The sequence below is a fragment of the Physella acuta genome, unplaced genomic scaffold, assembly GCF_028476545.2.
Source record: "Physella acuta isolate Inbredline_101_S28 unplaced genomic scaffold, ASM2847654v3 ptg000320l, whole genome shotgun sequence".
Lineage (NCBI taxonomy): Eukaryota > Metazoa > Mollusca > Gastropoda > Physidae > Physella > Physella acuta.
In genome coordinates this window covers 558,108-584,757 of record NW_026731839.1, presented here as the reverse complement: position 1 = coordinate 584,757, position 26,650 = coordinate 558,108, and the positions used below count along the sequence as shown (strand labels likewise).

Genomic DNA, 26,650 nt, shown 5'->3' with positions numbered 1-26,650 from the left:
CAACTGTTCCACATATTAAATAAATACCAGTTTGACTATGGCCGAACAATACTAAGTTGTTTTTACTTGAATATGGCAAAACGATAATTAAATAAACCTTTTTTTTCAATTTTCATGATATATGTAGCAAGATTTCTATTTTATTTGTAATCTCTTAATTGCAAAGTATAAGGCTACCGTTTGAAATTAAAATAATATTTGCTAAGAATAAGCCAAATACATGACACTTAGGTTTTTAAATCCGTCGTGGGCTTTTTTTAAACGTGTCGTATTATATTACAACCAGCATTGTCTCATTCAGACTATAAAAACTAGCCGTCGGTACGCGTTACACGTGAATTATAGGTCGATATATTTTTAATGTTATACATTTTTAGAAAAATCTAAAAGAAATAACTAAATCTAGACATACAGAGGACTGATGACTGACGACTGACGACAGAGGAAGTAAGTTAAATAAAAGCTTGTAAAAACATTCATAACGAGAAAAATGGCCCGTTGAGGAAGGATAAACCGGGCGCTAGGTTGATAGTGCTGTCTCTTTTCTCTAAACTAAAACCAACCCACCCCCCCCCCCCACACACACACACCACCCCCCCACCCCCCACACCCCCCCACCCCCACCCCACCCCCACCCCCCCAAAAAAACATGTCTACCGTCCCATTCAACGAAATATAATGATATACTTTTTCCAGTGTCCGCCCCCTCCCCGAAAATTTTACCCCCGCCCCCGAAAATTTCAAGTACCCCCACCGCTCTCCGGGGAGGAAAAAGTCTGAAAGAAATACTGGTGTCGCGCTTAGCCACTACGCGAAGAATTGCATTAAAGAAATTGCGAGAAAACCACTTTTTAGATTAGACACATTAATTAGGCGGTAATTTTATTATAGAGTATCGATGAGGAAACCACAGCCCCACCCCCCCCCACTCACACCTCCCCCCCCCTCCACCCCACCCCCCCCCCCTCCCCACCCCCCCCACTCCCAAAAAAAACATGTCTACCGTCCCATTCAACGAAATATAATTATATACTTTTTCCAGTGTCCGCCCCCCCTCCCCGAAAATTCTAACCCCGCCCCCGAAATTTGAATTACCCCCACCCCTCTCCGGGAGGAAAAAGTCTGAAAGAAACACTGGTGTCGCGCTTAGCCACTACCCGAAGAATTGCATTAAAGAAATTGCAAGAAAACCACTTTTTAGATTAGACACATTAATTAGGCGGTAATTTTATTATAGAGTATCGATGAAGAAATTTCTTTTGAGTTGGGGAGGGGGGGGGGGGGTCAGACGTTCTTACGCGGGGGGTGGAGCTTCGCCCCTACACGAAGAACTGTATGCAAGAAACTCTTCACGCAAACCATTAAGATTAGACAACATTTCCTTTTTATTCAATGTTAACGCGAAAATCAATGACGTCATATAACTGTGAGCACTCTCTGGGTTTGAGATTATTTTCTACTCTATGCTAAATGTGTCGACGTCATACTTCGTTTTTCGAATTACTATGCAGGTTTTTAATTTGCTTGTGTTTTCTCTAGAGCGTTCTTGTCAGACAGATAGATACATAGATAGATACATAGAGAGACAGCGAAACTATTATTATAGACGAGAAAAATGGCCCGTTGAGGAAGGATACAACGGGCGCTAGGCTGATAGTGCTGTCTCTTTTCTCTAAACTAAAACAACCCCACCCCCCCCCCCCACACACACCCCCCAACCCCCCACACACACACCACCCCCACCCCCACCCCCCCACCCCACCCCCCACCCCACCACCCTCATCACCCCCCCCCCCCCCACCCCCAAGAAAAAACATGTCTACCGTCCCATTCAACGAAATATAATTATATACTTTTTCCAGTGTCCGCCCCCTCCCCGAAAATTCTAACCCCGCCCCCGAAAATTTCAAGTACCCCCACCCCTCTCCGGGGAGGAAAAAGTCTGAAAGAAACACTGGTGTCGCGCTTAGCCACTACGCGATGAATTGCATTAAAGAAATTGCGAGAAAACCACTTTTTAGATTAGACACATTAATTAGGCGGTAATTTTATTATAGAGTATCGATGAAGAAATTTCTTTTGAGTTGGGGGGGGGGCTCAGACGTTCTTACGCGGGGGTGGGGCTTCGCCCCTACCCGAAGAATTGTATGCAAGAAACTCTTCACGCAAACCATTTAGATTAGACAACATTTCCTTTTTATTCAATGTTTACGCGATAATCAATGACGTCATTATATTACTGTGTGCACTTTCCGCCATGAGATTATTTTCAACTCTATGCTAAATGTGTCGACGTCATACTTCGTTTTTCGAATTACTGTGCAGGTTTTTAATTTGCTTGTGTTTTCTCTAGAGCGTTCTTGTCAGATAGACAGACAGAGCGTTCTTGTCAGATAGATAGACAGACAGCGAAACTATTAGTATTAATAACAAGCTCTTTAATCATTCGCCATAAAAAGAAAACTTAATGAATTCCTTTAAATATATTAATGCACCATGTATTTATATACATATATGTGTACATATATATATATATATATATATATATATATATATATATATATATATATATATATATATATATATATATATAAGCAAAATGGGTTATGTTTGTTTCTTTGGTTTGTTTGTTACTCACACCCAGGGGCGGAACTACAGTGCCGCCAGACCCCGCAATGCGGGGGGGGGGGGGGGCCACGCAATTTAGGGGCCCAGAGCCGACCATAATAAAATAATTTATTGTTAAAAAAAATGTAAATTTTCTTTCATTTTTTTACCTGATGGTTGTTTTGTAAAAAATTACCTTAGCTGCGGTTGGATTATCTTTATTCTATAGACACCACCCCACGCTCTTGTATCTTCTTTTTAACTTTTTTTTAAACAACTGTGAAAGCCGAGTCTTTCTCATACAATCAAACTTATCAAAGATAAGCAAATGTTCAAACCACTTCCATGACTTATTTCCCTTTTTATAAAAATAGTCAAATAGGGGTGATCATAAGCTCCTTTTAATAGATTTGTACTAAACAAATTACAAAGCAACTGCTTCTCTTAATTATTATTTTTTTATAAGTAATTACTAAAGAATAATATTGTATAAAAAAGAAATGTATTGAAACATATTAAATCAATAATATTTAAAACATTAATAATATAAATACAAAAACAAAACATAAAAATAAACATAACACGAGACCCCATTACTTTTACAAAGCTGTGATGTTTTATATTCTTTTGACCGACAAGATGGATTATATCAAAAATTAATTAAAACTGATTTTCTCAAAACACACTAATGCATTTACACACATGACACGTTGTTGAAAATTTTTAAATTGATGTTATATATATATATATATATATATTATATATATATATATATATGTATGGGGGGGGGCCTAAAAATTTTTTTTGCGGGGTGGCCCTTTTTTTCTAGTTCCGCCACTGCTCACACCTATTAGATCGGGTACTTGCAGGGGAATTATTCTTGACAAAGTTTGCTGTTCACACTCTTTTTAATGAGAAAATTAGAGTCATTTTAATAATTGAGTTTAAAGTGACCTTAAACTGACCTAGAGTTACCGCGGCCTTATATTCACTATATATAAAAAAATGTAATTGCTTGAATTCGATCAACTAGTTGCAGATGCGACAAAAAACTTATATTTGGTAAGGAGATAGCTCTGGTGCCGTAGGCACCTGGAATAATACCAGATTCTCAGACATTTCATATTAAAAGCTGCGTCAGGAATTAAACTTTTAATTTCTCCGGTTTTGTTACTACACGCAAAAATAAACGGAGAAAATTTTTAGATAAAAGAAAAAAATCCTTTAAACTTTATACTCAACGGTTTTCAAATAAGTGTGGAAAATTAATAAAAATTGACACGATTTACCACTCAATTACTCCTTCATAAAGGGATATAGCCGCGTCAGAAATTTCATATTTTAATTTCCCTAGTTCTCTGATTTCACCCAAAAATAAACGATAATAAAATGTGGATGAAAGAAAAAAAAAATCCTTTAAAATTTATTCTGTCCAATTTTCAATAGCTGTGATAATTAAACCTACGCTAATAACTGATATTTGAAAAGGTCATTTGCAAATCTTGCTACGTCTACTTTTTGAAAAAAATAAGCTGCTCATAAGAGTGGTAATTTCAGTAGTATACTAATTTTGTTCTGCAAGGTATACACTAAAACAATAACCCTTCACATCTTGTAAATGTTCCGACATTAGTTAAAATTGAATCCCCATTATAATGATCAAATTTAACTTTTTTTGTACATTAAGAATGCTTTTAATTGAAAATTTTATAAATTCCCAAACACCAAGCAGTACAGGTTATATGATGCTTCATGAGCACATAAGTCACGGCCGTTTACAAATAACATTTACCTCAAATGCCAGTGCAGGGCCTGGCCGGTACGGCTAGTCTAAAATAAAACCATTAGCTCGTTCATACAATTTTAGAAGGATATTCAGTTGCAAAAAAAATATTCATACTCTACATTTTTAATACTGGGCTTTTTAAAGAAATGATGTAGCCTACGCCTATTCATGGTTAGAAATGTGCCTACTGTTGCATCCGGGCTTAGTTCAACTCTGAAAACGATTCGTGACCATCTTCGGTATTTTATTTTCGATCTCGAATTAGTTATCACAAAAGTCATTAAGTACTGTGTGTAGCACACAGCGAACCCCGATACAGTCATATGTTATAGTTCCTTTTTTGTGTGGCTAAATGTCTGATTATATTGGACCTTTGAACTTTTCAATCTCTAGTTCTATTGTGTTAGGAGCTCTAAAACAAACAAATGAACTTGCATTATTCATGCGACGATCTCAAAGTTACAGCAGCAATAAAGGTTATGGTTGAAATTGAAGGCTAAAAGAGTTCTAAAAATTAGTGGGTAGTTTACATATGTCCTGTTTCTCAGACAATACTTCTATTTCATCATGATTCAAATTTTTTTTTTTTTATCATGATAACTGTTTTCCTGCATTATGTATGGCGTTTGATATTATTTAATTTTGTGTTCAGAGTGCTAAGTACTGGGCAAGGGGTGGGATCATCGCTTGTTCGTAATTTCATGATTAAGATTACGATGTAAGCATTTTGTTACTACAAATGTAGCCCAAAAATCTTGAGGCTATTGTAAATTGTAAATTGAGCATAGTAAAATAATGACCACGAGCCGGCCCGCGGCATAACATACGCCGCTATTTAGTTGTTGTTTTTTCTACTTTTCAGTAATTCATAATTTGTGAATTCGACAGTACCAACGCTGACACTGAAAATATTTCTTTTAAACACGATAAGTAGCTCGTTAAGGACCATAACCCCCAGCCCCCCCCCCCCCCCCCCCCCCCCCCCAACGTTTAAAATCGTTTCAAACTAAATTATCTGCCCCTAATAGCCGTCACTAAATCCGACTCCACGAAGGTAAACATAGCGTGAACCACAGCTCACTAAGACCATGTAGGGGTGGGGATGGTAGGGAGCGCGTTTACAGCTTGTTTTCTAGCGTCTCCCAGAAGAGAATTATATATATATAGGTTATTGTCCGATGCCCACATACTACATGATTACAGCCTGTTATTTAAATAAAATAAAAACTCCACGAAGTAAATTTCAACAACGTATTGCATTAAATACTTAATAATTGTTGTTAAATTAGAATAAAAGAATAATAGCTAATCAAATTCAACAACAATGGGCGTGTTAATCGGAGCTACGAAGAGTTACTTGACAGCTGAAGAGAACTCCGCAGTTAAGAGAGCTATCTGTTAAAGTGTTTGACCTTTCATGAACTCTGTGATGTACTCGTACTGTGAGCCATTCGATTTCACGTGACGTCACTCCATCCAGAGTGGACAGGCCAAACGTTATTGCGTACACCTGCCCATGCCAACAGCTGAGAGGGGTGAAGCGAAATGAGGTGGGTCGTCACATAGTGGTGGTAAAATGAGTTTCTTTCAGATTTTTGTTTTCCTTTTGGGATGAGAACATGAAACTTTTGAAGTTTAAGTATATATTTTTGTACCCCGCCCCCTCTCACAAAGGGATAGATACCTGAAAGAAAAACTTGTGGTAAAACAACTGTATATGTAGCAGCTGTGTTTGACATCTCTAATTTTTTAGTGCTAAATTTGGCATGTATACATTATCAACTATATTAGTCATCGAAGTGATTGACATCTAAATGTTTTTATGGGCTCGATGAGTTTTATATCTTTTTTTCTATTTCCATTGATAATAATAAAAATACTGTTCTCCAATACAACCTTTTCCCAGATGAATAATATACCATCACCATAATAATATTGAGTGTTGCGATTTGTTTTTGTGTAGTGTTGTGATTATTTTTACTTTCTCGTATATACGAAGTATAGAAAAAGTTTTGTAATCGTGCAAAAAAATCGCGATTTTTACAAATCTCGACGTTTTACACCTCACTGATACGGAAAAACATAATTTTGCAATCTTGTCCGTATGTCTGTGTGTCTGTCTGTGTGTTGTGTGTCTGTGTGTGTGTGTAAACTTGAGTACCGTTACAGCTAGGTTGATGAAATTTCATATACAAGTATTTTATCAAAATTGTAAATCCCAATCAACTTTTGAGCGATTTCCGATAACCGGAAGTGGTACTTTTTCTACTTTGAATTTTTCAAAAGCCTATAACTTGTGTACTATTTAGGATAGATAAATGAAATTTCTCATGTAAGTAAAAGATCTAATTCTCTACCTTGTGTCAAATTTTGAGTAATTTCCGTTTACCGGAAGTACTAATTTACGCTATTTCCTATTTCTCAAAAAACGCATGTAAATTTATAAAGTACTAATAATATTGCGCACTATTATGCACTTTTTATTTTGGCATTTGCTTGGTGCGCAATTCTTTTATCTATGAGGTTCTATTCTATTTTTAAAAGTTTAAGTAATTAAAAATCATGTCTATATTCCAAGTTATATAAGAATATTCGAGAAAGTTTTGGGGAGATCACTCCCGGTTTATTTAAAAAGCTGCATTTGTTTCTAAGCAAAGTGTTTTTAACATAGAATGGAAGAATTTTGTTATTCAATAAGGTTTACAAAATGTAACATACTGTAAGTTATAAAGATATTGCTTGAACATCTAACTTATGCACGTTGTCTTTTAACATGTCTAATTTTTGGAAGTCGGACTTTTGATGACTAACTTTTACATGGCGATTTTATGAAAAGTTAGGTTTTATTTTATGGTGGCCTTTTACCTTTATCGGCATTTTGATGTGTCGGTATTTTTTCTGGATCTCCATTTGCTGAGTTTAAAACATCTGTGTTCCATTTGCTGTGTTTGATGTCTCTGTATACTGTGTTTGACACCTCTAATGTAATCAGCTGTGGTCTACACCTGCCGTTTTTATTACCTGTCTTTGGCACTCAATTTTATATGAGGACGTGACCAAAGATCTTTTACATATTTTAACGACTAAATATTTTATGAAAAAAAGCAAATCAGTTTTATATTCTTAAATGCAGTGCAGTTAAAAGCTTGTTTCTACAAAGGTTATTTTTTTATATTTGTTTTATTGAGTGTTTTTTTTTACCAAAACTTTAATATTTAACTTACCAATAGAATAAGATCTCAACGCAAACAAAACATTATATTGTTGTGGGGGGAAAAAAGAAACAAATAATCGAAATAATTTTTTTTCAATTTTATTCATTCATTCAAGTTTCAGAATTTCTTTTTCAAAAAACAAATGTGACCCAAAAATATTTTCAGTTTGTAAATGATGGGGACAGACTTGTTATTTTCTAGCTGGTTTACAGAGGGCCTGGCAATCTTCAACAGTGAGGAAGTTGTTAGAGTTGCCGCCACATCCGCCATAGAAAAACTCAGCGCAAGTACCGCTGACTGGGTCGTAGTAGAATCGTGGAAACACACCTCTGCATGATCCGGCGTCTGGTGCTTGGGAGCAGATCTCAGTGGCTGGGGCTGAATAGAGCACATGAGAAACATTCTTAAAATAGCAGACCTCAACTTTTCGGGTAAACCATTTTTAATAAGAGAAACACGCGCTTTATAGATGTGGCTAATTTTAGCCAATGTATCATTATTTAAAGTAGATATAAAATAATTAGAAATCGAGTCTCTAAATAGTTCATACTTACTACCGAATAACTATTTTTTCACAAAAAACACAAATTCAATAGTCTAACCATTTTCAAATTTAATGAAAAATAATTTGTGTTTTAATTAGTTTTTAATTAATTTTAGCCATTTTTTTACAAGCGTCCTATAAGTGAGAAACACGCGCTTGATAGATGTGGCTAATTTTAGCCAATGTATCATAATTTAAAGTAGATATAAAATAATTAGAAATCAAGTCTCTAAATAGTTCATTCTTACTACCGAATACCCATACGTATCTAGGCCTAAAACTAATCATGGATAGGTTAGTAGTAAACATGGTCCTTATGTATGGAACACAAAGTGATACATACTTAAAGCGCTATTTTACAGTAGAGGATGGATTTTAAAAAATAACTGAACCGAAATGAATACATGGAACCTTAACAGGAAAGATATTCCAGGGATAAATTAATAAACATGACTTTTTTTTTTCAACGAATTAAAAAGGTTAAATTTGGGTTAGATATTGTTGTTGGTCAAATTATTTTTTGTATATGAAAATATTTATTGCTATACTGTTTAATCGTGAAAGAGAAATGAAAATAAAAATAAATGAAGAAGCCCTTTATATAAGTTGTATAAATGGGTAAAGATCATGTGTAGCTAATCTAAAGCAATTTTATCTCTAAAAGAATAAACTAAACATCTCACTTGGTTTATCATGAGACTGCTAGTACTTAATCCTGCTATCTCTCGTTTGTTAGGAAAGTAATATTTATATTAATTTTAATAGCTAATTTAATATCAAACTATAATTTAAAAACTATACATTCTAGCATTGTATTCGGATATTAATGTAATAAAAGTGGGACAAGATTGGGTTCTAAGATTTGCCACAAACAGAGAGAGGTACAGACATTGAGAAATAAATAAAGACGTAAAAAAATATGCTGTTTTCTGAGTGATTCACTTAACCAGTATAATATAAGACAAGTAAAATAGACTTACTAGTCTGTTGAACAGACAGCTGGATAAACAGCATGGCGAACAGGCAGATGGCGAGTTTGGTCATCATGATGCTGGTTGTGTTGGCTGAGGTCACGTGAAGACGTCGGTGCTGTGGTGCAGAAGGTACCGTCTGTGGTCAACACGTCCGGCTTTTATAGCCAAAACTTTCAGGAGCAGTGGTGACGTTGTTTTAGCCAGGTCTCATCTTTTATTCATGAACACACAAAAAAATTGTGTTAAGATCTTTACTACCACTTACTCTCGATATATTATATTAGCTGACGTAATAAAAAAAGTTAACCCGAGTTAAAATATTATGAAGTAATATTTTATCAGTGGTGTAAAAATCAGCGGTTCTATAAGTATTTTGGGTTGGTTTACCTTTTTTCATTTTTTTTTATTTCTCAACTTTTGTATGCTTTTATTAACATTCGTTCCATTTTTTTCAATATTCGTGTTATATTCTCAACATTCATGTGTTGTTGTTTTCTTATTTGTATGATTTTACTTAACATTCTTGTGATCTTCTTACCATTCATCTGATATTCTTAATATGTATGTATTTTTGTTAACATTTTGTGTTTTTCACTAAATATGTTATTAAATTGTTTAACATTAGTGTGCCTATGAATATTCGTACGGTTTTGCTTAGCATTCGTGTTCTTTCTTCAACATGCGTATGATGCGAAAAGTGACGAGTAACGTAGGATGAAGATTTGAACTTCTCATCTACAGCCTCAACTTGGTGCCTATACATTAAGAAATCAGAGCTCTCACACAATTTTTCTTAGGATTTGAAAGCACGCTGATCTCAATGTTGGCTTTAACCCTTTAATCCTAAACAGTAATCCTTCCCCTGAACGATGCCAATAGAAAAAAAAACAGCAGATAAATATCATGGCAATAATTTATTGTGTTTGAAGAAATACAAATTATTTTCTTTAAAATTTGAGAACTGCTGATCCCGTTTGCTACATTAGCATTCGCTGCTATCAGTTTTATTTGGGTAGGGAGGGGGAGACAACACATCGACCTATGGCGGTAATAAAGACCCTTGACTTTTAGGAATAAATTAAGTCCTATTGTAAGATACTGTAAGGGTAATCAAATGTTTTACTGTCAATTTCAGCAAACAATATTCTGATGTATAATTCAATCACTTATTGAGACCATAAGAAATTTTTAAAATGCAAATATCCATACGCCACCTCTTCCAAAAACTGCGATCCCTTTTCGAAAACCAATTGGAATTCATTAGCCGCTTTATATACAATACATGTCCTACTATCGGAACGTTAACCAAAAATTTCTTATCTACGGTCATAAAAATATTTGCATATGTGTGTGAACAAGTGCGTGTGAGTGCTCGTTAGTTTGTGTATGTTTGTTAGTTGTTGTAGAGCGCTTTTTGTCATTTCTTTTTCTCGCTTTTGTAAACATAATAAAAACGCTCAGCTGAGCAAATAGATTGTGTAGCTTCGTCCGGACGACTTGAATTATGCCAGTGATACTCATGACTTACATCACTTATCCCACAGTATATAGAGTTTACTGTCAAATGTGTCAGCCATGTCGTAGATAGGCGTCTTCGTTATCCAACACTTTTCCAGAGAAAACGAAATCAAGATAGGCGCATCCTATCATCACTGACTTTTTTTGCTTGTTTTAATTAATTTTAATTTTGATTTTCCGACAAAAAAGACAAATTTGTCATAAATATGCTGAAAGTCTACTCCCCCAACCCTCGATTCCCCACCCACCGCTCCACTTGCATACGCCTTTGGCTCAATCATTAAAATAACCATAAAATTTTAATTTTACGATAGCGCAATATCATTATGGCATTGACATACACTAAAGTAATTTAAACTGGGGTTTTATAACTCATAAATTTCAGTATGCATTTTTTTATTAAAAAGAAACAGGTAAGCTGACAAAAACCAACACAATGTCACAGTTTCTCCTGAAAGTTTTGGCTATAAAAGCCGGACGTGTTGACCACAGACGGTACCTTCTGCACCACAGCACCGACGTCTTCACGTGACCTCAGCCAACACAACCAGCATCATGATGACCAAACTCGCCATCTGCCTGTTCGCCATGCTGTTTATCCAGCTGTCTGTTCAACAGACTAGTAAGTCGATTTTAGTAGCCGCGTAGTGCACAGGTTAAGCCAATAACTTTAGCTATGAAAAATTGGTTTCTTGTAAAACATCATTTTAGTAGTAGTACTTAATGTAATAAAAAAATGATTACATTTTAACTAGTCTTTATTGGTTAGTAACATGGCATACACTTTTAGAGTTATACGTGAGTCATACTGTAATTTTATATTTTGATCTCACGTTTTAAGTTTTAGCTGAGTAAGCAAATATAGCTAATTAAATAAGAAGCAGTAATAGTTTAAACGTTTGTATATTTTTACTAGCCTCGACGAAAAATTGCCAACAATATAAATAAGATTTTAAAAATAATTATTTACTTTAAAAACTAATCTTTTATGTTGTTTATTTAAAAACAAAGTCTTTGAGTTTAATGTCGCCAACTTTGAATTAGTGTCACAAAATTTTGGTTGATTTATTTCACACTTCATTATTATCGAGTTTCCACTTCTGCTATTATAATTTTTTGGACATGTTCTTATGTATTCTCAGCCCCCACCCCCGTTGACTGTACACTCGCCCCAGAGCCGGGACAATGCAAGCTGTATTTGGAGCAATACTACTTCGACACGACCACCCATAACTGCCAGCCATTTATCTACGGAGGTTGTGGAGGCAACAGCAACAAATTCGATACATTGGAGGAATGTGAAAATACATGCGGCATCATTTACCGAAAATAAAAAGCTTGGGTGCATCAACCAGCTACATTCTTATAAAAACGAATAAAGTAAAATGTTTACTTTCTCCAGGACAAACTAAAAATTATAAGAAATTTTGGTGAACAATAAAAATATTATAAATTACGCATCAAGGCAGTTTTTTTTGTTTCGTTGGGTTTTTTTAATACTGTTGAAGCCACACGTTGTTTTACTATGTGTGTTTACAAACTTTGTAGAATAATTCACTACAAAATAAAACCCATTTCCTTAAGAACCGAGGATGCATATCTGAAATGAAACTGAGTTCAACTGATTATTTGAATTCGCCGTTTGAACGTTTGATGTTGTCAATACTACTTCGACCCGTTACTTTCCCCGACTCTAATCGGGTACCCATTAGAGCTGGGTGAACTCGAAAGCTAATAGCAACAACCATGATGCATGGTGTCCAAGAGAAAAGGGTGACGAATGTGAGAAGTGATTTTACTCTGGATTGTTAGCTTCATGGTCAACAATGGACATGACAGTTGACTTTGATCTAAATGAAGTCACCCAAGACTCTTACATTTTTTCTAAATGAAGTCACACGCGACTTACTTTATTACAAGCGGCCAGTCTGCCGTGAACTATTTTAAGTTCCAACTCTACTTCATCTGGTTTGATGACCTCTGATTTTATTTTATTTTAAAAATTATTTTTAAAAATTATTTTTAAAAATCACGTTATTTCACTTAAATCTTTTTTTTTCAAACCAAGAACGAAAATTTACAAACAGGCATGTTAAAAAATTGAACACTTATACAAATCATGATAACTTCCAAGTTTTCATACACGTATACTAAAAGCTAAATTGAACAGAACGTAAGCTAAGACGTTGACAGTGGCACAGCCGGGGTGCGATTACACAAGTTTTAGAAGTTGGTCAAACAGAAATGGACACTAGGCAGAGGTCAAGCAGACGAGTTAGGTAGATTATCAAGTATAGATAGGACCAAATGAGATACGAGAGGATGACCGGTCAAGTGAGACTGTCCGTTTACCATTGAAGCATCAGCGTTAGCAGTTGGTCATGGGAGCGTAGAGCGGACAGCCGTGTGTTAAGAAGAAGTTGTAGATAGATATTAATAGGAAATAGTTGAGTTACACTTGGAGATTAGTTAGGGTATAGTTGAGATAGTAAGAAGTAATGTGTAGTACAGTAGAGTAAGAGTAAGATATTGATAAGTGAAAACAAAGAAACTAGAATACATCTTGGGTTGGACTTGAGTCAGTGTTTTTTTCAGACTTTTTTCTCGGGGTTTGCGCTTGATATTTGTGGGGGGGGGGGGGCAGACTAAATTTTCCGTGAGGGGGGTCGGACACGGGTAAAAATATATATTTTCTATATAAATTCCATTTCGTTCGGGGGGGGGGCGATAGAATTTCTTCGAGGGGGCGGGGGGGGGTGCTCATGCCTGGAAGAAACTCTGACTTGATTTGATGTCGCTCACTCTATCAGATTTAGAGAAGAAAAAATAATTACAATTATCTGCAAGAAAACAAACAATAGAACAGTTAAGCGAGCGCGTAATAGAAACAAATTAGAACACGGGCGCACAATAGAAACAGATTAAACATTATGGCTGAAACATTTCTTAGTAATTGATTCACCATCTTAACTTTGATCTTCGTTGTCTCCTCATAAATATATTGTTCGTTTATCAAAAGATGATTTTAAGGATTGTTTTTAGCCATTATTAACGGTAGAGCTCCTTTTAAAAACTCGACTAACAAGATGGTCATGGTCATGGTCATGGTCATGGTCATGGTCATGGTCATGGTCATGGTCATGGTCATGGTCATGGTCATGGTCATGGTCATGGTCATGGTCATGGTCATGGTCATGGGCATGGGCATGGGCATGGCTGAGTCCCTTTTGTTAAGACTGTGCCGATCTGCTTGTCGTTAAAGAATTTCTGGAACCAAGTTATAATCTAAAATCTTTATTTTAAAAGAATATGTCTAATCAAAAGAACAGTGACAGCAGAACCCTCTCCCCCACTCCGCTCCCATTACACGTTTTTCAACAACAAAATCAACCAACACAATTGAACAACCACTGGAGTTCTGTTGTAGTTTTTGCTATTAGTATAATAGACTTGAATAAACCAATTTAGAAAATGTATTGCTGTTTGTAAAGACCTGTTATATAGACTGGTCTGTTAAAAAAGCTATACTAATATAAGTGACCAACATATCCTATGGTACATTCCAAACTATCCTTCTGTTACACCATACACTAGCATAAGTTTAAAGACACTGGCATCTTTCGTTAAGTTTTTCTTTGCGCATTTACTTTGAAAGCAAGTTAGAACATACATGAGTAGACATGTGAGGGGTTGAAATCAGGCGTTGTTACTGAGATAGCAATATTTACTTAAAGTGTTATTTTAAAGCTAAAGGTAGACACGGGTATAAAATATAATACCAGAGAAAACAGAACAGATTCAACAGACGGGATCCGAACTCACCACTTCACACAGCGACGAATCAATTCGCCAGTCGCGTGTTGTTTAAAATGCAGGTGTAACAAGCAGGATCAATGGTCCCCAAATTTGCAATTAAAATAAATACTTAGTAAATTATTCCAAATTATTCCTTAGAAGTTTTGCTCTATATGCATTGCTGTGAGATTATCTTTAGTGTTTCTTAGGATTTAGATTAACGTCAGCATTACGATCAAAGCTATGGATGGGTCTATATTTAGGACGTGAGTCAGACGTTTTTCCGAAAAACACTTGACCGAAGGGGCTATTTTCAATTAGGGCAAACGTCCATTCTGGTATTTTTGTCGCATGTTGGCAAGTGTGCATTTGGGCAATTGTCCATTAGGTAATGGATTTTTTTATGATTAAAGTCTTTTGCCTTTTTATAACACTTAACAAAAACGGTGTGTGAAAGACTCACCAAAATATGACAATCCAGGCGCATCAGTGGAACCCGCAGAGGAAGCGAAAGTGATGGCGCCCAAGACAGACCTTGAGGCGGAGTCTTCTCGGAGAACTGAATCAAACAGGGATGTCTTGAGAGATGGCAAAATTAATAGCCGAGGATCGGACGAAAAGGGAGGAAATGGTGGAGGCCCTATTTTCCATAAGGAGCAAACAGGACTAAGTCAAGTCAAGTCAATGTCTATCTATGTGTATGTCTACAGCAGCTTAAAGATGTAGAGGCAGAGCTCAAGTCTACAAGTTCTCTCTATTACTCTTCACCTCATCACTCACCACCCAACCATCACTCACCGCCAAACCATCACTCACCACCCAACCATCACTCACCACCCAACCATCACTCACCGCCCAACCATCACTCACCAGCCAACCATAATTCACCGCCCAACCATCAATCACCACCCAAACATCACTCACCACCACACCCATCACTCACCGCCCCACCCGTCACTCACCCCCCAACCCTCACTCAACCCACCAATCACTCACCACCCAACCATCACTCACCAATCACTCACACATAATCACTCACCACCCAACCATCACTCACCGCCCACCCATCACTCACCCATCACTCACACATAATCACTCACAACCCAACTATCATTCACTGCCCACCCATCACTCACCCACCCCCCCAAAAATCAATCACAACCCAACCATCATTCATCGCCCAACCATCACTCTCCGCCCAACCATCACTCACCACCCAACCATCATTCATCGCCCAACCATCACTCTCCGCCCAACCATCACTCACCACCCAACCATCATTCATCGCCCAACCATCACTCATCCCCCATCCATCACTCACAGCCCCACCCATCACTTACCCCCCAACCCTCACTCACCCCACCCATCACTCACCGCCCACCCGTCACTCACCCCCCAACCATCACTCACCACCCAACCATCATCCACCACCCAACCATCACTCACCACTCAACCATCATTCACCGCCCACCAATCACTCACCACCCAACCATATCTCACCCATCACTCACCACCCAACCATCATTCACCGCCCACTCATCACTCACCACTCACCGCCCACCCATCAATTACAGCCCACCCATCACCCACCACCCGCCCATCACTCACCACCCAAACATCACTCACCTCTCAAACATCACTCACCACCCAACCATCATTCATCGCCCAACCATCACTCATCCCCCATCCATCACTCACATCGCCACCCATCACTTACCCCCCAACCCTCACTCACCCCACCCATCACTCACCGCCCCACCCGTCACTCACCCCCCAACCATCACTCACCACCCAACCATCACTCACCACCCAACCATCATCCACCACCCAATCATCACTCACCACTCAACCATCATTCACCGCCCATCAATCACTCACCCATCACTCACCACCCAACCATCATTCACCGCCCACTCATCACTCACCACTCACCGCCCACCCATCAATTACAGCCCACCCATCACTCACCACCCAAACATCACTCACCACCCAACCATCATTCATCGCCCAACCATCACTCATCCCCCATCCATCACTCACCGCCCACACATCACTCATCGCCCACCCATCAATCACCAGCTCATCACTCCCCCCCCCCAACCATCACTCACAATCCACCCATCACTCTTTGCAACACCATCTCTTTTAGTCCCTCTATATCTCTTCACATCAGCAACTTTTTCCCATCCCCTTTCTACAAAGGAAACTAATCTAACATGATTTCCGATGGCTAATGTCATAATAGTTTAAGAATTCAGAATACCGCCTATAAAATTTTATTCACCGTTAAGGAGACAACGACGCTAGACATTGATCATAAACTACATCATTATACTAAATAAACATCACGTTTACTATTATTTTGCTTACATTACCCCAGATAAAGCAAAATACTAAATTTTAAACGAAAGTTTTTTTTTATTGTTTTTTTTAGTTCTACCAGTTTAAATAAATTTTTTCATCTCTTAACTCCCCCCTCTTTGTTTTAATTATGTATTAAAACAAATGTAACAAACAACGCTGAACAAACGTGTATCTCCTATCAAAGTTCAGGGGGGGGTAACCTTGTTGTACCAACGTACGAGAAGAGAGAACATTAAATAAATCAGATTGTGCGTCATAAAGAAAAGTAAAGGCGGAACTACTATGTCGCCTAACCCCGAGGTGGGCGAATAGAGTTTCTTCCAGGCATTTCAACCCCCCCACCCTCCCCCCACCCACCCCCCCCCCCCCAACCCCCGAACGAAATAGAATTTATCTAGAAACTATATACTTTAACAGTGTCTGCGCCCCCCATCCCCCCCCCCATCCCCTGCGGAAATTTTAGCACGCCCCCCACCCTCAGAAAATTTCAAATTTCAAGTGCCCCCCTCTTTCCCCCCCCCCCCCCCCTGGAAGAGAAAAGTCTGGAAGAAGCACAGTGGGTGAAGAGGGTTAAGAGGGACATACGGACATACATCGGACCAAGAAATAGAATAAAAATTTGGTTTTTAAGTTTGATTTTTCGTATATCGTTTGTATTAATCTTTGTTACGTGAAGAAAACACTACAGTAATGGTTCTTGGTTTGAGGCTATGAACCCTCTTGAATCCATCTTTAATAGAATTTGGTTCTTTGCCTGTATATCAGGGGAGATATTGGCTATTGAACGAACCGGCAGGTCATTTCGTACAGCAGCCGCACCTGTGCGTCGGCTGTAAAAGATTTTCTTGTTCCGCCACCGCAGCTGAGCTATAGACCTTAACCCAGTTTAAAAAGTTAATGATATTAAACTGTATTCAAATATTTTACGACATAATGACATATAGGGTACTTGCAAAAACTGATCCTGAAGAACTTAACACAATTTTTTTGTTTCATGAATAAAAGATGAGACCTGGCTAAAACAACGTCACCACTGCTCTTGAAAGTTTTGGCTATAAAAGCCGGACGTGTTGACCACAGACGGTACCTTCTGCACTACAGCACCGACGTCTTCACGTGACCTCAGCCAACACAACCAGCATCATGATGACCAAATTCGCCATCTGCCTGTTCGCCATGCTGTTTATCCAGCTGTCTGTTCAACAGACTAGTAAGTCTATTTTACTTTGTCTATTTGCCTTACATTGCGCTGGTTAAGGAGAATCACTCAGAAAACTGTTAAGCATTTTCTTAGTTCAAAATATCTGTTCTTCTATCTGTCTATAATTCTATTTTAACCAAGTACAGCTACATTCGTCTTCTAAGCTAGTTGTTAGTGTCCATGCCTCTTTTTTTATGTAGATTAATTAGGCTAGATAGCCAGTCGCCCCTCCTTGGACATAGGCCGCTGACAAGAGCTTTCCAGGCTTCTCTGTCCTGGGCTAGTCTCTCCAATTGTCCCAGGTGTATCCAATCTTCTTGGCGTCTTCTTCCAGGTCACGTATCCAGGTCTTTCTTGGTCTGACTCTTTTCCTTTTGTCCTGTGGTGGATTTTAATTAGAGGCAGAAAATTGTCTTTAAGAGATGAGAGTGCAAAACTCCCGACTAAATAACTTTACCTTTTTAAGCATCGTAAATAAAACGCTTACTTCTTTATTTTCGTTTTTATTCTTCTACTTGTAATGATGAATATAAATAGTGTAATGAAACCATCATTTCACAACTAACAATATCTAACCATAATATTGGATAAAAAAAGAAAAAGTAAAGTAAGATACCCTTATCTAGTACATTATCTTTTGAATATCTGGTAAAGAAAAACTGGGTTAATTTTTTTTACTAGAAACTTTTTAAACTTGTTCAGCTTCTACTGTGAAAGAAAGCTTAAATAACTTATTGTTATGTTTCTAATTCGGAAGTATATTCTTAGGGCGAAGTATGCTTCTGTCATATCCCTTACATGCCTATGCCTACATAAAATTGTATTAGAAATTATTTTACATCTGCTATAAATTTGATCCATTTGGGTAACATTTGGCCGCATACATCACACAATGTGTTCCTCCTCCTAATGAAAATGGTTTACCCGAAAAGTTGACGTCTGCTATTTTAAGAATGTTTCTCATGTGCTCTATTCAGCCCCAGCCACTGAGATCTGCTCCCAAGCACCAGACGCCGGATCATGCAGAGGTGTGTTTCCACGATTCTACTACGACCCAGTAAGCGGTACTTGTGCTGAGTTTTTCTATGGCGGATGTGGCGGCAACTCTAACAACTTCCTCACTGTTGAAGATTGCCAGGCCCTCTGTAAACCAGCTAGAAAATAACAAGTCTGTCCCCATCATAAACAAACTGATTTTGGATTCCTGCCAATTTTTTGTTTTGGGTCACAATTTTTTTGAAAAAAATTCTGAAACTGAAATGAATAAAAATTATAATACAAATTAACTAAATCATCTTTTGTTTTCATTTTTTTCACAGCTATATAATGTTGATGTATATATTTTTATTAATTGTTAAATGTAATACATTTGTATTGTTTCAATACCCAAAGTGTTGGAATCATCAAATAAAACGCAACTGTAGGCTGTTTATAAGAAAGCTGGTAAATCAAAAATCTAAATTATGATGAAAGAAATATTGGTACTAAATTTAGTTGTCTCTGTTCGTCAGCTTTCCTGGGCACACTTGAATGCAACTTTAGCCACCATACAAATAACATGAATCTCGTACTAACAGTTAGAAATTCTAGATACAATCAAGCCATTTTTCTGTTAACCAAATATTGACGAGTGATATTTTTATGTTTGGTTGCATAATGTCATCTAAACGTAAGGTGCCAAAGACAGGTAATAAAAATAAAAACGGCTGGCCTTTACCACAGCTGATTACGTTATAATACAAGTTTCAAACACAACACACAGAGATATTAAATACAACATACAGATACATCAAACACAGCTTATGGCACATACATGTTTTAAACTCAGCGAATGGAGATCCATACAAAAGACCGATACAGATAAAAGGCCATCATTATAAAAAGGTTATCATGTCATTTTAAAGTTGACATGCGAAAAATCAAACATCCTAAAACACGACTTTTATATCTTTAATGTTCAGTATATCATATTTTGTAAACCGTATTGAATCACAAAATCCTTCCATTCTCTGTTAAAAATTCTGTGCCAAGAATCAACTCTAGCGTTCACTAAAATTATCATAACACTAAATTTTAAAAAAGTGTTTCAACCATTATTACTGTACGCGATTGTATATATATTATATATATATATATATATATATATATATATATATATATATATATTATATATATATATATATATATATATATATATATATATATATATATATATATATATATATTATATATATATATATATATATATATATATATATATATATATATATATATATATATATATATATATATTATATATATATATATATATATATATATATATATATATATATATATATATATATATATATATATATATATATATATATATATATATATATATATACTAGCTGCATACCCGTGCTCCGCCACGGTAAATCTTTCTTAAATGTACCAACTTGGGAACAAAACTAAACTAAACGCAGCACAAACGCAACACATACACAACACAACACAAACTTAACACAAACACAACACAAACACAACACAAACACAACACAAACACAACACAAACACAACACACCACAACACAACACAACACAAACACAACATAACACAAACTTAACACAAACACAACACAAACACAACACAAACACAACACAAGTATAGTGTCGAATTCACAAATTATGAATTGTCGATAAGTAGAAAATAAAACAACTACTTAGCCGCGTATGCTACGACGCGGGTCAGCTCGTATATATATAATCTGGAAAACAATATTCACAAGTACCAGATAAAACTATCTTGCTTATTTTTAATTGTAATTTTAAAAAATCGAGATACAAAAATCAACAAACACATAAAAATGTGTCAATCTTATAGAGCTGATGGTGTACACATGTCAATGTTAGCATTACCAATACTATGTAAACAATTCGAGATGACAAACACAGCTGCCGCATTGTACAGATGTTAATTCTTCTATACAAATGTCAAAAACAGGTGATGGGTGTCGTTTTGCCACAAGTGTTTCTATCAGGTATCTATCAGTCCCCCACCCCCATACACACACAACATACACAAACGGATAGGATTGATGAGAATATTAAATTTATATAGAAAAATATGTACTTTAACTATTGGAGGTTTCAAGTTCACCTCCACAGAGAGAAATAAATAATCTAAAAGAAACCAGAGGCGTAGCTACCCATTCCGGTGCCGAGGCGGTCTCCCCACCCGCCCTCCCCTAGCTACGCCACTGAAAGAAACCCCCTACCTGATGACCCACTTCATTTCCCTGCACCCCTCTCTGCTGCCAACATGGGCAGAAGTATGCAAAGACATCTGGTCAGTCCAGTGTGGAATGAAGTGACCAGTCTGGTGGAATAGCATGCCTCACATTACGAGTTCATCACAGAAGTCTTAGACACATTACGAACAAATAGCTCTATTAAATTTAGCTTATGTTTTGTAAGGTCTCATACCCACTGTGGAGTACTCTTTGGCTATGAAGTAACTCTTCGTAGCCCCGATTTGCACACACTCTTGTGAAGCCTTTAATTAGCTATTGTTCTTAAATTCTAACACACCAATTATTATAAAGGATCGTTCATGCAATACATTTTTGAAATTCCTTTCGTGGAGTTTTTATTCTATTTTAAGTAAAGACTGTAATCATCTTGTATGTGCTCATTACTCATCATCATTTTACTATGGTCATTTTATGATTGCCTCAAGATTTTTGTGCTACATTTGTAATATCATAATGCCTACATACTAATTTTAATAATTAATAGTAAAATTAATAGTTAAATTACGAGCAAGCAATGATATCCCCCCCCCCCCCCCCACACACACACACACGCTCCTCGCCGTTTACTTAGCACTCTGAACTCAAAAAAATTCAAACGCCATACATAATAGAGAACATAGTTATCACATAACAATAATAAAATCTCCTCCACCATGCTGTAATAGAACTATTGTCTTAGAAGGAGAGCGAATCTAAACTACCCACTAAGTTTTACAACTCTCTTAGCCTTCGATTTGAACCACAATCTTTATTGCTGCTGTAACTTTACGATCGTCTCATGAATAATGCAAGAATTTTTTTTTTAATTCTTAACAGGACAGACGTGGATATTGAAAAGTTCAAAGGTCAACCTTTGGTAGATATTTAGCCAAAAACAAAATTAGGAATAATAACACATATCGTATTGCGCTGTGTGCTACCCACAGTACCTAATGACCTTTGTGATAACTAATTCGATATCAGAAAATTCAACGATTTCTTATATCCAGAAATGCATGCACAGTTAGAACTTGGTGGACTGAGCGTAGCACCTAAAAACTTTTGCGTCAAAAAAAGACTACCATAAAAACATAACTAAATAATAAAAAACCTTTTTAGAACATTTAAAATAATAAGCTTAAATTGTATGTATTGAATACGTTTGGATATTGGTAGGCACATTATTAGTTATGAACAGGCCTACAGAGGGTTCTTTGTGCTCTACAATTTTACTCAAAAAGTGTACTAGTAACAGTAAAGTGTACTAATAATGCTTGGCAACTGAATACCTTTTCTAAAGCTGTATGAGCGAGCAGCGCTTTTAGTTATATATATATATATATATATATATATATATATATATATATATATATATATATATATATATATATATATATATATATATATATATATATATATTACACGCGATACATTATTATATTTAAGTGGCTATGCTCCGTTTTGTTTTTGCATGTTTACAATTCAAATACAGATGCATTTTTAATATTTCTACTAAAAGGGGTTTGAAAACAATTTCTGTTGTCATGGAAACCCGAAAAACCTCCACCATTTTGAATTTTTCGGCACTTTTAAAAATATTAAGGAGCTGTTTATCTATACACATAAAGGAATCAAATTTACTCTGCTTATATTTCAGAATACAATAAAACTTTTTTCACGACAACTTTTTGATAGAGCTTCTGTTCAGAATTCGACAGTCCGAAAAGTTCGACAGAGGAAAAGATTATGTTTTAATTAATGCTTTCGAAAAAATTGTAATTTAAATTCATTGAAAAAAGATTTTCTCACTAAAGTTACTATTTTCTTAAACAAAACTGGATAAAGTATCTAAAGGAGCAAAAAACTCATTATGACGGAAAAAACAGGTTTTTGGTGATTTTTTTCTGTGCATATCCCCTTAAAGGAATTTATTGTTATTTTCCTTTCTGTTATAGCGCTTGTATGTCTCGTTCTCTCACATTTAAAATACTAAATCTCATTAGCCAGGGAGAGATATCAATTTTCGAACTAATTTAATTGTTGTGAACATGATTCTCATTGATAACATGAACAAAACTTGGCCGCTTTTGGTTTCTAGGCCTCGCTTCTATATTTCAAAATACCAAGACTACCCGAAATGCAACAATTATAAATATTTTTACTAACAATAGAAGGAAATTATGTAGCGATAGGCTAATGTAGCTACGTTTAGGATAACTTATTACAGATTCGAATAAATAATAACAAACTGTACCCAGGCTGTATTTGTTTTTAAGTTAGCCTACATTTTAATTAAATAACTTAAAAATAGTGGAAGTAACTTTACTATTTATTTTTATTCTTTTAACGATTTGATTAAAATTTTCACATCTGCTTTTAAAAAATTACTAAATTATCTATTAGAATCCTGTACTAATAATTAGGAAGATACCCACGCTTTTCTTTATAATAATACTATAGTTGTAATAAGATAGTTTGCATTCAAGCAAATACACATAAAGTAGAAATCTTGCTATTTTTTCTAGAAAATTGAAACAAAAATTAATTGTTTAGTTATCGTTTTTCCAATTGATTGGCCATAGTCATTCGGTGATGTATTTAATATCTGGAATATTTGACGAGAGATGTTTTGTAATCGATCTCTACCCTTACGTAAAACAAGAAAATGGTTATCTAAAAAATATACAGTAAGCCTGTATCCCGTCAACTGTATTTGCTATGGTTTCATTTGACCTATGAAAGACAATATAGGCTACACAGAGGCGTAGCGACCCTTCCCGGCGCCCGGGGACATACTTTCAATTTGGCGCCCCCCTCGGGAGCAAATTTTCGATTTGCACCCCCCCCCCCCTCGAACTTTTCATTTGCACCCCCCCCCCCCCTCAAACTTTCGATTTGCACCCCCCCCCCCCCTCGAACTTTTCATTTGCACCCCCCCTCAAACTGTCAATTTGGCGCCCCCCCTAAGGTCGGCGCCCGGGGACATATGTCCCCCCCCCCCGCCCCCCCCCCCCCCCCTCGCTACGCCTCTGAGGCTACATTACTTTCCCACGCGAATAAGAATGTTCGTTCTTTTATTACATTTTATTTCAAGTCTCGTTGAGTCTCGCAGTGTATTGAAAATGTGATGCGGTTAACATTGCAATCTATAACTCAAAACATAAAATGATAACAAAGTTTTTGTTTTATGTTAAAACTGAAGTTTATTAGTGCTGGATATCTTGATTTTTGTGTGGTAAAAGTATAGATAAAGATCGGAGTAAAAATAGGTTAAACTTGCTTGACGTCATTTATGGACCACTCAAGATCCACTGTTTAAATAAAAAGGAACGAAAACTCTTGTTTTACGGATAGCTACTAAAGTCAAGTAGAGAGTAGTAGCACCTTCCACGGAATAAATAAATTATAAATATCTTGATTTGCTTATTAACTATATTAGTTTTAAATTTTACAACAAAATGACACGTACTTATCACGTGACGTATTACAGATTTATAGATCTTTTTTTTTTTGTTTCATGAATAAAAGATGAGACCTGGCTAAAACAACGTCACCACTGCCCCTGAAAGTTTTGGCTATAAAAGCCGGACGTGTTGACCACAGACGGTACCTTCTGCACCACAGCACCGACGTCTTCACGTGACCTCAGCCAACACAACCAGCATCATGATGACCAAATTCGCCATCTGCCTGTTCGCCATGCTGTTTATCCAGCTGTCTGTTCAACAGACTAGTAAGTCTATTTTACTTGCCTTATATTGCACTGGTTAAGTGAATCACACTAAGAACAGCTCATTCTTTTAAGCTTTTACTTAGTTCATAATGTCTGTACTTCTGTCTGTGACAAATCTTATAATTCAATTTGGGCCATTTCTGTTGTTTTAATATCCGGATACAATGTTAGAATATGCAATTTTTAATATATCGTCTGATATTAAATTAGTCAGCAAAAATTAACGTAATATTACTAACAAAATGGAGACAACTGCATTACGTTATAGCGATCTCACAGTCATTCAGGTGACTCGCCGAGCTTTTGCTATCGGATGATTTCACGTCTGCTAGCCGACCATGGACTTAATATATCGAAGATATTTGTCTTTTACAATAAAAACTGCTAAATTCGCTTTAAATTTGTTTACCCATTTATCCAGCGTAAATAAAGCGCTTATTCTTTTACTTTTGTTATAATTTCTCCTCTCCGATTGAATAGCGTAGCCTTAAATACAGTTTACTATCAACAACAGTTTCTAAGCCGAATTAATTTTGATGTAGTCACAATCTCCATAGGATTTTTTTTCTAATCAAATTTGTTGAAGAAAAAATAAAGGTCATATCTATTGATTATCTTTTGAACCTCTTTCCAGTAAAGGTTCAACGCATTATTTTTTGTGTTTCAATTATTTTTAATTGTTCGTCTTCCACTGTAAAATAGCGCTCAAACTATGTGTTTCAAGCATAATAAATATATTTAAGGACGATGTTTACAACTAATCTATCCATTACTAGTTTTAGGGCTACTTAAACATTGTATTAGGAAGTAAATATATGCAAGATTTAGAGACTAGATATCTAAATAGCTAGTTATTTGATATCTACTTAATATGATCCATTACATAAAATTCGGCCACATTTATTACTACGCTTGATGAAAGTAGTTTACCCGAAAAGCTGAGGTCTGCTATTTTAAGAATGTTTCTCATGTGCTCTATTCAGCCCCAGCCACTGAGATCTGCTCCCAAGCACCAGACGCCGGATCATGCAGAGGTGTGTTTCCACGATTCTACTACGACCCAGTCAGCGGTACTTGTGCTGAGTTTTTCTATGGCGGATGTGGCGGCAACTCTAACAACTTCCTCACTGTTGAAGACTGCCAGGCCCTCTGTAAACCAGCTAGAAAATAACAAGTTTGTCCCCATCATTTACAAACTGATTTAGGATTCCTGCCAATCTATTTGGATCACGATTTTTTTTTTTGAAAAACAATTCCGAAACTGAAATGAGTTAATAAATTTGTTAAAATGCAATGTATATTGTTTTTCTTTGAAATTTGCTATATACAGTAATGTCAACGCGTGTTGAGTTAACTTCTGAAATGTAATACTTTGGTACTATTTCAATACCATAAGTGTTGGTGGCATGATATAAAGGACAATAACAAGTTGTGCTTCAGAATGCTGGTATTATGGTATATCATAAAATCTTAATTTGGATACTAGGACTTTTTATCTATGCAGTCTTTATTAAATTTATTAAGCCAATATCTTTAACAAAGATAGTATTCATCCAGGACAAGAGAAAATATTTTGCAGTCTTAGTAAAGACCTTGGTCAAATACTGGCCTGAGAACTTTATTTAAATACTTGGTGAAGAGA

At 36.3% G+C, this 26,650-nt stretch overlaps 2 protein-coding genes across 2 annotated transcripts; one reads left to right on the top strand and one right to left on the bottom strand.

Annotated features, from left to right (window-relative positions):
• Positions 1-7,751: 7,751 nt before the first annotated feature.
• LOC131940520 (PI-stichotoxin-She2a-like) lies at positions 7,752-9,292 on the bottom strand. Its single transcript, XM_059299185.1, has 2 exons — positions 9,133-9,292; positions 7,752-7,986 (listed from the first exon to the last, which is right to left on the bottom strand). Exons 1-2 carry the CDS (start codon positions 9,197-9,199, stop codon positions 7,799-7,801), a joined length of 255 nt encoding a protein of 84 aa, XP_059155168.1. The 5' UTR covers positions 9,200-9,292; the 3' UTR covers positions 7,752-7,798.
• A 1,809-nt stretch (positions 9,293-11,101) lies between these two features.
• LOC131940504 (actinia tenebrosa protease inhibitors) lies at positions 11,102-26,302 on the top strand. Its single transcript, XM_059299163.1, has 4 exons — positions 11,102-11,266; positions 18,982-19,163; positions 24,873-25,008; positions 25,992-26,302. Exons 1-4 carry the CDS (start codon positions 11,200-11,202, stop codon positions 26,177-26,179), a joined length of 573 nt encoding a protein of 190 aa, XP_059155146.1. The 5' UTR covers positions 11,102-11,199; the 3' UTR covers positions 26,180-26,302.
• The last annotated feature ends 348 nt before the right edge of the window (positions 26,303-26,650 follow it).